At 44.8% G+C, this 13,679-nt stretch overlaps 1 protein-coding gene across 3 annotated transcripts in view; it reads left to right on the forward strand.

The window, feature by feature from the left end:
• LOC133354517 (interferon lambda receptor 1-like) overlaps window positions 1-13,679 on the forward strand; it is a 39,929-nt gene that overhangs the window by 23,085 nt on the left and 3,165 nt on the right. For all 3 annotated transcript variants that reach the window (XM_061571423.1, XM_061571427.1, XM_061571421.1), the window contains 5 exons: window positions 5,621-5,741; window positions 6,635-6,819; window positions 7,247-7,392; window positions 8,867-9,044; window positions 12,626-12,792. In XM_061571423.1, coding sequence (XP_061427407.1) covers window positions 5,621-5,741; window positions 6,635-6,819; window positions 7,247-7,392; window positions 8,867-9,044; window positions 12,626-12,792 — 797 coding nt within the window. The remainder of the gene's footprint in view (window positions 1-5,620; window positions 5,742-6,634; window positions 6,820-7,246; window positions 7,393-8,866; window positions 9,045-12,625; window positions 12,793-13,679) is intronic.

Here is a 13,679-nt window from a genome sequence, read left to right on the forward strand (position 1 = left end):
CCGTCACGTAAACGGAACATGCAAATGTGTTACGAGTCAGCACACCGCTGTGTTGGAGAGTAAACCCACAACTTTTTCAATTCGAGTACGACGTTTCGCCAGTAATTACAACCAGCGTCATCATGCGGACAGCCAGCGTTGTGGAGAAATTCTCCTGCCCCGGTCTTAAATAGAGGGATACATGTGATGATGATGTCACACGTGAGCAAATCATATGGGAAGGCCAGAGGGTGGGGGGGGTTAATGTATGCGTATAAATTATAATAAGACCTCGTTATTTCGGTATTTGATCATTCGTAATTGGGGATACTTGAACACAACTGCGCTTTCAGCACATATGCAGTATTAGTAATTCGCCATGAGCCGAATTGCCGGACCGGATGGTCCAATTTCGGCATGACCCAAAACAATGAGTCAGTCTCGTGGTGGCGCCTGGGATGATCCTCCAGCGCCTGAACGTTGAAGGACCCTAGCAGCTACAAAAAGGTGCAGAAGAGGATCAAGGACATTCTTCCACAGGCACCTCTGTCAGCAGTGAAGTGTCACATCAGCTGGTGTCGTCTGGCAGCGAGTAATGTGGTGTAAAAGAATGTCTCAAAGTAAACATGAATTGCTAAGTGATAAATGTGAAGTTTAAGTGCAGTGTCATTTGATGTTTAAGTGAAAATGTCGTGCTAAAGTGAACATGCAGTACTGTAAGTGCATACTAAGTGCATGAAGCCCCCCTTCACAACCTCCATCACCTACCACATAGAACCTACCGCATATTCCTTCTTCGCCTGCAGTGCTGGTTACTTGTTTTTGGAAAATAATGTTTGGAAAACTAATTTTGAAAAAAACGACATTTATTGGGACAGGAGGCACTGGGGATCACCAATGTACATAAATCGGAATATTGGATAATTCTGCAAGGCCAGAACATCATGTGTTGAATTATTACAAAGAATATGAATAAGGGTTTACTGTATAATGTATATCCATCACCGGTTGGGTTATTCATACGGTTACAATGTTTATAGATTATCTAATTAGTCTTGGCCAGTAGTAACTAGTTTTGCACAGAACTTCAACATTATCAAAATCATTTGAGTGTCCTTGTTGGCACGTGTGTCCTGCCACTGCCGACAATTTTATTCGGGAGTATTTAATGTTCCTTTTGTGTTCTTTTAGTCTCGTGCTGATAATTCATCCTAACTAAAATAGCATTTTCCACAGGAGCAATTAATCCGGTACACACCTTCTGTTGATAGCGTCGGTAATACATCTTTAGTAACAGACATTAGCTTTTGCATGTTATGTACCGTGCCAAATCTCACTCGGATGTGTTGTTTTTCCAAAAATCTGGCTAGTTTATCAGTTACTTCCGCAATGTAAGCTATTTTAATAGTTTTAATTGCTTGATCAGTTTCATTTTATTTGGTTTTAGCATTCAGTGCCCTGTCGATTTGTGCATCATTGTAACCGTTCACATTTCTTTAACATGTTTAATCTCACTCCTCAGGCTTTCACCATCTGACACTTTCTTATCCCGATGTATGAGCGTCTTGATGAGAGAGGATTTCTATGCGGGGGGTGATAGGCGTCAGTGTGCGTTTGCTTGCCATTTACTCGGTGTTATTTTACCGTTTTGGCCACGCCCAAGCAGAATATCCAGACATTGAACCTCCACTGCCAATCGTGAACTGGATGGACGGGTTTTGCGAGTTCAGTAGATTTAGAAATACATGAAGTCTATCTATACCCCGTGGCCAGATCACCAATGTGTCATCCACATAAGCTGCTGCTTCAAGGTCTGCTTTGTACAAAAGATAGCCCATTGCTGCTCCCTCCTTTTGTTTATAGAAATCATCTTTCCACCGTGGATATGTGTTCCTTAGACAGTGCTGAGCTGGTCGTGGGATATCCGTGGTGGTTTTAATACATTCATTGTGGTGACGCTGAGACAGATCTTCAGAGGGGATGACGCCAAGGTTTATTTTGAGGCTTTATGCCTAACTCGTTATTGCTCCCACCGACACTCCTGGCTATTCTATTCCCCCCCCCCCCCAGGGAAGGGTACTGGGAATCCCTAATACCCCCTTAACTATCCAGGCTCTTCTCCTTGACTGGCCGAGGGATGATCCAACTTCGGTTAATCGGGAACAGAGCCAGTCTTAGTCCCCTTGTTAGATTCCCCTACCCTGGGTCCCACTCCTAGCCTTCACCTTTCCCAGACTCCCACGACGACCCCACAATAAGTGCCCCTTCTTTCTCGTTACGTGTTCCTCCGTTGAGAGCCCCCAAGTTTCTGCCGCATGTACGCGGCCACATTACGCACACGGTGCACGGCATACTCAAGGGTGATGAAAAAATCGGAGTAGGTTTTACTATTTCTGTGCAATGAAGCAGGTGTTAAGATGTTCGAATACAAAATAGGTACCTTTTGCAAGGCACCAAGTTTGCATGAGCCACACATACTTGTGGCAAAACATGCAAATGCACACGCTCTGATGATATATGCATCGTCTTTGAAACTGATTGGTCTATACCAGAGACAGCCTTTTATACACGCTTGTCTGCTGTATCCTCAAAAGAGAAATCTTGTAGCTCAATTTTTACACACTTCTCAATGTGCTATCGACTGCAAACTTGGTATAGGTATGTTATACTGATGACAACACGATATTCTATAATACAAAATCCAAAATATATATTTTAAAACTTTTTACACGCTTTTATTTAACTTCCTGTATGTGTTGTCGTATCCAAAAATCTTGTAACTCAATTTCAACCGTATTCCCAATGTCGTATCGATTGCAAACTTCGTATAGCTATGTCATACTGATGACAATACTATATTCTATCATTAAAAATGAAAAATATATATTTTTTAACAATCTTTTTAACGGCTCTAATTGTCCACGCTCAACTCACGTTGTTGTCTGTAAATCACCACGTGGTGCCTTACGTCACGGCAAGCCTCGGGGAGCCACGTCCAGGGGCGGGGGATGTGGAAGGAGGGGAGGGGCGATGGGGGAAGGGGGCAGGGGGATGGGCAGCTCGGACAGTACATTTCATTAAATCGTGTTTTAAAGTATTTTTAAAGATTTTATTTTACACGTTTTTATTTAACTCACTGTCTGTTGTTGTCGTTGTATCCTCAAATCTTGTAACTCGATTTTAACCCACGTCCCAATGTGGTATCGACTGCAAACTTGGTATACTTATGGCATACTGATGACAATATCATTTTTTTCTTTTTTTTATGTTATGTTTCGGCTTGGGTCTAATTGTCCACGCTCAACTAACGTTGGCTGTAAATCACCATGGCCCCTTACGTTATGGCAAGCTTTGGGACCACTTCCTGGAGTCGTGGAGTACTTCCATTACTAGTCGGGTACATTTCATTAAAGCGTGTTTTTTAAAAAGTTTTTTTTTAAATATTACTTATTCGTGGCCTTGTCTCACCAGTATTAGACCAGAGAACGCCAAAAGGCGAAACTTGGATTCTGGCAAAAAAAAGTCCCGTAGATAAAACTCAAGGCTATTGCAGATGAGCCGGACGCCGGCCGAGTTTTGCATGACCTCTGCCTCCTCACATTCGCACCCCTTGCCCCGATTGTACATTCCTATCTGTGCCTTCCTATCTGTGCACGCCTATCTGACACATGATTTTAAAGCGAGATTGGTGTCCTGCGCCGTGCCTTTTCAAAACGCCGCAGCTCAATTGAGCCGGAGCGCTCAGCGTGTTTCGCCTCGTCCCCGTACAAATTAAACGTTTGCGAGCTTTCGAAACGACTCCCCGCTCGTTTAAATTGGCAGAGCCGGCCGACTGTAATCGTTTTAGCCAGACGAACACACGTATTGGGCAGCTTATGGTAGGTAGCAGTCACAGGAAGAGGTGTGTTGTTTTTTTTTCTTTCCTGCAGATAATACGAAGACAACGCCATGTATCCAAAGATTGGTTTCTTCACCGTGACGGAGTTGCCCCCTTGCTTAATGCGTCATGAGCAATTACACAAAAACCCCTCTAGTCAACGGGAACCTTCCTGCAATGCAGATTTTTTTTCCCGCGTAAGGGTAACAGCTGCTTTTCATGTACTGTAGACGGGTTCACAGCGGCAAACATTCAAATATAGATTTTAATACAGTATAGGCAAAGCCATACAATACGTGTACACCTTGTTCTTGTACTGCCTTTGACGGAATCCCCCAGAATGCACCCACCCGCGTTGCTTTTGCATCAGCTGCGACGGCATTACCCTGGACAGCCCACGAATTGGGCAACCATCACGCGCACCAGGTTATCGTAGGTGGTTCGCCGCAGAGTCGCGCCACGTTGTGAGCGGCGCATCGCTGCACAATCGGCCGTTGTACTGTGATCCTATGTTCCCACGCCTGCCCGGGCCTTTGCCAACCCGTGCCGGAAAAGCGCGGCGTAGGATTCAGTAGCGGTCTGACCCGCACGGCATGGGGGAGACTCTCATCCAGCAGTGGACTCAATGTACACGGACATTGCTACAATGTTGCCTACTCAACCACGAAGCCGTGGACTCACCGTGAAGGGTGCAATGCTGAAGCTGTCGAAGCTGTGAAGCGTGCAGTATTTTATTAAAGTTTTGCATGTTCTATGCAAATCCCCATTCGTGTTTAAGCGACGCATACATGTGGATACATCGCCTCTCACAAAGCTCTCTTGCGACTATATTTCAAATCCATTCTCTCTCCGTGTCAACCTTGAGCAAGCCTTTTGATTCTCTACTCGGACAGCGCTAAACTTGTTTTTGTAATGTGTCTTGTATGTCTACTCTCTTATTTTATGGACCTAATTTTATGGACCTAATTTTTGCACTTTTTTTTGCGCCTCTGAAATATAAGTTTGGTATATTAAAGGATGACTGCGAGATGTCCTTTCTGTTGGTAATTTTCTTTGCAGTAACGTGAACAAAAACAGTACGGCTGCACTGCACTCTAATCAACAACAACCAGGATTCGATTCTTGGCCACGTCTAACGCCAGTAGCGGCCAACACCTGAACCGTTTCGGCTCCCCTTAGCTAACCCTTGAGTCCGCTTCACGTTGCAATCCAGAATATTGACCATTGTGGTAAAGTATGGTTGAACAACCCCCACGATGGCCGACACACCATCATGGAGAGGCCTTCATCCAGCAGTGGATTAATGATGTGTTGTTTACTGCCTCACGAGTGCTGCCGCCCTCCCCCTGCCCCCACCCTCCCACGTTGTTCATTGTGTCACAATTCAGGGTCGCAATTTAATTCAAGAAGAGATCATATTTTCGTCTCTCTCTTTTTTACGCTCTCATTTATATTGTTTCCCACACGCGCTAAGTCCTGTTCGTACAGCCCAGCCCAAATGTGATGATGAAATTTTCTGGAGCGTGCTTCTCGCACGCATTCATCGGGTGGGGGAGGGGGGGGTGCATGCGTCGTCGTGCGCGGAATAATGCATTTGAATTAATTAACGGCTCCGCGAATTCTGTTGTGTTTTTACACAACAGGGCTCTGGGATATTTTTTGTTATTTGTTAAACTTTTAAACTTCCTGGAATTGAGTTTCCAGCCTCATGTTCCGTAGCTTAACAAAAATGTTGCCTTTTTGGGGGGGTGGGGTCTGTTTCAGAATGGCCTCTGGCCCGCCCGCGTGACGTTGTGCTGAGGTCGGTAAATTTATTCACATCGGTGAGCTGGAAACCGAGCCATGGGGCGCCAGCTGACCAGCTCTACTTGGTGCATTACAGAGGGTAAGTCAGGACACGGACACCCCCGATTATCACGGTTGGCTTCGTACGGTGCGAAAGAAGTTCAACATCCGTGCGAAAGTAGATCAACGTGCGTACGTAAAAAGAAAACGAGTGCCAAAGAGAACAACGGCAGTGGTGTGAAACGATTGAGGCAACCAAGGGCATGGGTTCACTGCATTCCGTATAACGGAGAAGAAAATTACACTGAAAATTACTCAAGTGGGATCACACACCAAGCAATGTCGCCCCCCTTTACTGCGACAAACGTGGCAGGACCCTCCTGGAAAAGTGTCATACGTACATGTGTACGGTTGGTTCAGAACCAGGGGTCATTACAAACGCTCTAAAAATATGTTTTAAACCATGCAAAGAACCGTGAAGAGATGCGTGTTCAGAATTATATCGACAGACAGAAGTTACATTGACAGAGAGCAGACATGGATTTGAGAAATGCACATTGGTTGTGTGTGTGCATGTTTAATTTCTTTCGCACCGTCCGTAGCCAACTTTGCTAATCGGAGGTGCTGGGGAATTACAACAAACTAATCACAAAAAGCAGTTCTAAAGTAATGAGCTTGTGAATCGAGATTGATGACGTCGTTTGAACCATTGAGCGAAGTCTGCATGGGCAGGACACGTCACGGCTAGAAGGCACGATGGCCGATAGTCGTGGATAATGACGGAGTGCTGGCAAAGGAACGGCTTGGTGGGGGAGGCCTTCAGCCGTGGCTTAACCGTGCTGATGATGATGATGACAAAATCCAGACACGGCACACACACGACCTCACATACCCGGCCGCCGAGGCTGAAATGTGTAAATACGTACGACAAGATCGTTGTGCGGCTATTGTCATCAACCGATGGACGAAATGTGTGTGCCTTTGTGTGAGCAGACCTTTCGAGAAACTTAATAATGAGACGATGCTCGTCATGGACGGCTGCAACAGGACCAGCAAGTTGAGTTGCAACCTCACAGATGCCCTCTCCATATGGGCGCCCTACGACATCGAAGTCTGCGCTTGGACCCCGAGCGCCTTGGCTTGTGCCGACATGGAAGAGATCTCAGTTCGAACCGACAGTAAGTCACTTACCTGAGCGCGAAAGATAGGGGTACCATGGTGTCGGGATGTTTACCTCCCTCGCCTGGTATACAGGAGGGCGTGGGTTCGATCCCGACCCTTACGCCTGCTGTATATTGGAGTTTGCGTGTTCTCTTCGTGGCCGCGCAGATTTATCTTCCGGTTTTTCCCCTCCATGTTTAGAAACAAGCTCTCAGAGTATTTCACTGCTGTAAATGTCCACGCGATAAGCCACTTCGTTGTGCTACCATTTGTGGCCAGGTCGCTTCTGAAAAAGAGCTTTACAACTCAGTGGGCCTTACCTGGTAAAATAAAAAATAGTTTTAGTTTGATGACAGATCCTGGTGAAGTATGTTTGCTTTATTGCCGTGTGTGACACATAAGTGAAATTTTGCTTGAATAACCATGCTGAATTTTATCCAACAGCGCAGATAGAAGCTCCTTACATTGACCTCTACGTCGTCGGAAACCACATCAAAATGGCGATGTCGCCCCCAAAGTTACATGAAGAGGACATTAAATACGTGTACAACTCTTTCATTTACAACGTTACGTTGTGTGTGGGCATTCAGGTGAGTAAGCGGTCCCCTCCCCCTTTGCTATGGGGATATATGAACGGCATTGGGATGTGAAGATGTATGGTGGCCACGTGTCTGATGAGCCAGAGGAGACTTTGGACCAGATATAGGGATGCTGTCAGGACAGATCTTGGAGGGTGCGTGTTCTGCAGGGTGATCCACATGTCATGTGACCCCAATTAAATTATCTAAAACCTAATGTTGTTTTCTTCTTGGTTCTTTCGGTAAAGTCACGTAGAAGGGATGTAATAAAATAATAAAAATAAAACATAATAAAATAATTCTCACGACGTTTCGGCTACAACGCAAGCAGCCGTCTTCACCTGAAGACGGCTGCTTGCGTTGTAGCCGAAACGTGAAAATTATTTTATTTTATTATGTTTTATTTTTATTATTTTATTACTTCCCTTCTACGTGACTTTACCGAAAGAACCAAGAAGATGAATCCCTCCAGTCACGAAAGCTTTAAATCGTAACCTAATGTTTTTTTGAAGGTTCATTTAAAACAGAAATGAATATGCAAAGGACAAAAATGTTAGGGGTCGATTAATTGGGGGGTCAGAAGACATCTTAACGGAATTTATATAGCGCCCTGACCAAGGCACTTTACAGAGAATTAGGAATGGAACAACGTGTGAACGTAATGGCGATGAGGTGAATAAAAATAGATGAAGCAATTGGGGGCGAATCTGTCATGATGCGAAATCGGTGAAAGCGAAATTGATGACAGTCAATGCTGATTAATGGATTGAATGAATGGGGAGTGAGTGATAGCCATGCAATGCGAACATGGGAAATTGCCCGATGAAGCTGGTTGTAATTACCAGGGAAACGTACTCAGAGTGTGAATGTTGTTGTCGGATTACTCTCCCAACACAGCGGTGTGCTGCAGTAGTAACTAATTGGCACGTTTTGTTTACTTGACAAAAACCTTACGAATTGGCTGTGGCGGGCGGAGGTGGGTTAACGACACATTGATATTTACGCGATATAACCCCCCAAAAAAAAAAACCGTTATCATGAAATTTATTGGTGCAGAAAGCCCTAAAAGCCTCACTTAACTACTGAGCATCGAGAGCTACTCACTACACAAAGAAACGTACCAAACTAGAATGGTGTTGGCTGTTGTTTCTAAATAGCATGCGCGCGCGTGTGTGTGTGTGTGGGGAGTGATAGTGTAACGGTTAGTGCGCTGGGCTACTAACCTAGCAAACCGAGTTCGATTCCTGTTCACGGCCAACACCAGTGGCGATTATCTGAACCGGTCATGGGCCTCCTCTAGGTCAACTCAGCCTCAAATGAGTAGCTGGTGCGGTGTGTGAAGAAATCGCCACTGGGGAGACAAAGGTGGTCCTCAGTGGTGCTCACCACCCACCCTCTCGTGTGCTGTGCCGGCCTTCATAGGTACTCCTCGCTAACAGGCTCTTTGTCTTTGTGTGTCTTGTGATTATTTTTGTGTCACTGTCAGGAGCATCAGCAGCAGTGCGAGTACTACACGCCCGAGACCACCAGCATGGACTTCAGCAATCTCAAGTACAACACCGAGTACTGCTTTACGGGCCAAATTGTAATGGAAGTGGATAATAATCGGGACAAGCTCAGTGCCGTGTCCCAGCAGGTGTGCCGCACGACCGAAAAGGAGAAAGGTAATAATTAACCCGTAAAAACAAAGTTTTTCACTATAAATCCTCTATATGCGTGGCGGCTAGAGTCCTCTCGTCCTCTGGCTTGAGATGGCTGCCACCTATGGGTCAGATGATTGTCTGCAGTATTAAACAATTGGTAATTAAATATAATATTTTTGTCCTATAAAGTGTAAAATTTTGGAAAAAAAATTTCACGAACATTAATTGTCACGCACAACGAGTCTGTGTGCAAAATGTCAACTCGATTGGATCATGGGAAGTGGGTTAAAAAACGACCGAAAGATTTGCACGGTCGTAAGCAAGCAAGCAAGCACGCACGCAAGCAAGCAAGCAAGCGAACTTAATATAAAGGATTTAAAAAGGTTTGAAAGCGCCAACCGGAATTTTAAGTTTACACTCTGGAGGGGAATTGGGTGTCGGGTCGAGAGGGGCGGGGGGTGGGTGGGGGGGTAAATGGTGGGGCTGGGTGAAGAATGATGATATCGCTATCACACGTACAGTAGTCGGGGGGGGGACCCACGTGTTTACTCATTCTCCAAAATAGTTTAGACAGGTACGAACTTAACGGGTATGGGATTTTCTTTGGTGGGATGGGGCTGTATAGGGGTAAAGAAAAGGGGGACTAAGTCACAACAGGAAACCACCATCCTGGTTAATTAAAGCTAATTAATGGCTATGCGTCCGTAACGTAGGGGATTACTCTAACCCGATGTGTGTCAGGCAGTGGTCTTCATTCCAAGGCCCGTGACCCCCTGGTGTCCTTTAGTGCGGCCCCTGACGTGCGGGGCACTGACAATACACAGAGAGTGACAACACCCCCCCATCATCATCATCATCGTGCTGTCAAACCCCCAATGGTTTCACATGTGTGGCGGCCCTCACACTGATGATGTCTGAAAATTAGTGAAGAACTTTTGTGGAAAGGGGTGCACCTGTGTGTGTAGTTGCATGCCCAGTGTGCGTGCACTCACATTGCCATATCATCTTTCGCGATACGATATTAGATCTCACTATATGACGATCGCAATATCTGTATTCCCATAGCTTTAGACTTTAATGAATTGCTCTTCGCTGTACGTCTGGTACAAATAAAGATTGCGTCAAGGTTCTTCCACGGCAGTTCACTCTGCAACGCCCTAAAAATTGTCCGCCTATAATCACTCCACATTTGCAGTCCGCAGTGCGTATAACGCACACGCTGTCAAGTTACACGCAAAATAATCGAATAGTTTTAACGAAAAGCAAAACACATTTGTCTGTAACACTGTGCGTCGCCTTAAATAGCGAACTATACATACCTGTCAACCCCTTATCAGCGCCCTACCTTATTACAGACCAATTCAGACCTCATTGGTCACCCGAGCCCTTTATAAATCTCAACGTTCATCCTACAAAGTCCCATCACAAGGGAAAAACACAAACAAATAGACAAAAACATGTTGCCCGTATTGAAACAGCTGTATGCTGTATGGACCTGAGAATAAAATTTCCCTGCACAAAAATACGGGTAAACCGTATGGGTTGACAGGTATGACTATATAACACATTCCTGCAGAGGGAGCTGGTCGGAACGTTGGGTTGCTCGGTCAATGGCGTGGTGTATTCCACAAATATGCCCGACTGTGAGGGCGGCCACAAGCCTGCGTGAGTAGGTTAAACATTGAGTTTTATAAGGGCACCACGGGGTGACCTGCCCCTCCCCACCAAGCCCCACCCCTCCCACCCCCCATCCAGCCCCACCCTCCCCACCCAGCCCTTCTCCACCCTCCCCACCCTCCCTTCCCCACCCAGCCCCACCCTCCCCACCCAGCCCCTCCCCACCCTCCCCTCCCCACCCAGCCCCTCCCTGCACAACGGACGGACGGACACAATAATCCCTGTGGGCTGGTGTAACCAGGAGGTGCCTATCAGTAATAGGCAATGCCTTGGGCTATGGCCCTTCTACATGGCACATTCTTCATGTTAGGATTGTTGCCCAAAACATCACCTATTAACATATTTTTCCTTTTAAGGCCACGGTATTGTTGACAAATGTGATTTTTTAGCTCTTGCCACGATGGCAAGATGTTAACTCCCTCGCCTGGTATACAGGATGTCATGGGTTCAATCCCAACCTTGACGCCTGCTGTATATTTGGAGTTTGAGTGTCTCTCTCCCCATGGTCGCGTGCATTTAGAGTGTTGGGCTGCCGTAATTTTCCACGTGATAAGCCACTTCTTTGAGCTATGATTTGTGATAGCCAGGTCGTTTCTGAAAAAGAGCCATATAGCTCAATAGGCCTTACCTGGCAAAATAAAACGAGTGTTAGTGTTGTTATTTGTGCTTGTGCACCACTGGCAACGCAGAAGCATCACAAAATAGTTTACGTAATTTACTGGACTGCCAAAACGATGGAGTATTATTTGCCATCGCACTCCAACAAACATTTAGCAAAATGCAGTGTAATGGATAACAACTCTAATGACAGAGTTTCTTGTTTCATAACATTTTCATCGGGTAATGTTACAAATGTAATTTAGAAAGTATTAAATGAGCAACAATTATCACATATGACGATATTTTCAAAAGGTTTGGTACCTTAAAACTAGAGATTTTTTTCCCCCTATTTTATTTACCAGGTCAAGTCCGCTGAGCTATAAGCAATTTTTTTAAAGAGGTGACCTGATCAACGCATGATAGCTCATTGAAATGACTGACATCATCATGTGGGAAGTTATGTTATCAACCAAATAATATTGATGCATACTCTAAATGTGGAGGCTAAAACTCGGAGGAATCCGGAGAAAAATGAACGTGACATACTGGGAGAGAGAACACGTGAACTCCAGATATACAGGCGTCATGGTTGGGATTGAACACGGGGATAACATTTTTCGCCACGTTATATTGTCATGTTGTGGCGAATCTTAACGCACGTACGCGTATGTCCGGAGTCCTATAGCTAAAAGCACGTGACACGCAGTTGTCGTTGCCTGTGATGTGGCACTTTGGAGCCAGCCTCGTCTGAGGATTTTGTGCAACACTCAAGAGTAGACCGATGAGTCCTAATATGGACGAAACTGGTCTCCTGTTTCCAGTCTCCATCTCACTTCTGCCTGTCAAGTCAGGCCACGTGCTTAAATTTATTTTGAGGTTGACCGAAGAACAGAGGACAACCGCGCAGTTCATCAGAATCTGATGATGGTTTTTGCATAATGCACAAATGCTGAGTGCTTTTTACACGCTTTTATTTAACTCACTCTGTTGTTGTTGTCGTATCCTCAACTCAATTTTAACCCACTTCCCAATGTGCTATCGACTGCAAACTTGGTATACTTATGTCATACTGATGACAATACTATATTCTAACATTAAAAATAAAAAAATTAAACCATCTTTTTTATATGTTATGTAAATCACCACGGCCCCTTACGTTATGGCAAGCTTCGGGGCCACTTCCTGGAGTCGTGGAGTTTTGCCATTACCAGTACGGTACATTTCATTAAAGCGTGTTTTCAAAAAGTTTTTTTTAAAATATTACTTATTGTTCCTGTAGTTCCACGTGATTTGTATTTGTCCCTGAACAAACTTTCTCTTGGCAGCGTCAAAGTGGATGGTTTTCACCACCTTCCTGGTGTCGGTGATCGTTTCATTTGCCGTCGTGTTCACGCTGTTGCTGCTGGGACACAAGATCTTCAAAATGGCTCGCTACGTCTTTGTAGTGGATATGCCGCTTCCTAAAACTCTCTGTGGCATACCTTCCAAACAGGTAAGAGTGTTAAATCTTGACTTAAAAGCTTTCGTGACTGCAGCAATTAATAGTCGTGGGTCTTTCGGTAAAGTCACGTAGATAGGTTCAAAGGAAATAACAAAAAATAACAACAAAAAACTACGACGTTTCGATTGCAACACAAGCGGTCGTTTTCAGGAAGAAAAAAAAAGACGACCGCTTGTGTTGCGATCGAAACGTCGTAGATTTTTGTTATTTTTTGTTATTTTCTTTGAACCTATCTACGTGACTTTACTGAAAGACCCAAGAATAGGTAAGAGTGTTGTTTGGTTTCATCTACCCGTTAACATTTGCCACATATCACCAAAAATAAGATGGCGTGCAGTAACATCTGTCAACGCTTCAACCTTGGCATTGTTTGTGTCTTTTCTCCAGATGCTCCGGTTTCTTCCCACACGTGAACATTTGTCAATTGTGCTGATAACCCCAAAATATATTTAGAATATTTTTGCCTGCAATAAATGTCCACATGATTAGCCACTTACTTCGTTGAGCTATCATTTGTGGCCAGGTCGCTTCTGACAAAGAGCTATACAGCTCCGTGGGCCTTAGCTGGTAAAATAGAAAAAATGTTTGTTATATAGAGGACTGCAGAGCTTGGAGGGGACTTGTCTGCCCAGCGCTCCTTTTTAAATCCTTTATATTAAGTTCGCTTGCTTGCTTGCTTGCGTGCTTGCTTGCTTACGACCGTGCAAATCTTTCGGTCGTTTTTTAACCCACTTCCCGTGATTCAATCGAGCTGACATTTTCCACACAGACTCGCTGTGCCAGACAATTAATGTTCGTGAAAAAAATTTCCCAAAATTTTACACTTTTTAGGCAAAAAAATAATATTTTACATATATTCAAATAGAACTCATTCTTGG

This window comes from Lethenteron reissneri, chromosome 6 (assembly GCF_015708825.2).
Source record: "Lethenteron reissneri isolate LAM-NWPU_2019-01 chromosome 6, ASM1570882v1, whole genome shotgun sequence".
Classification (NCBI taxonomy): Eukaryota; Metazoa; Chordata; class Hyperoartia; order Petromyzontiformes; family Petromyzontidae; genus Lethenteron; species Lethenteron reissneri.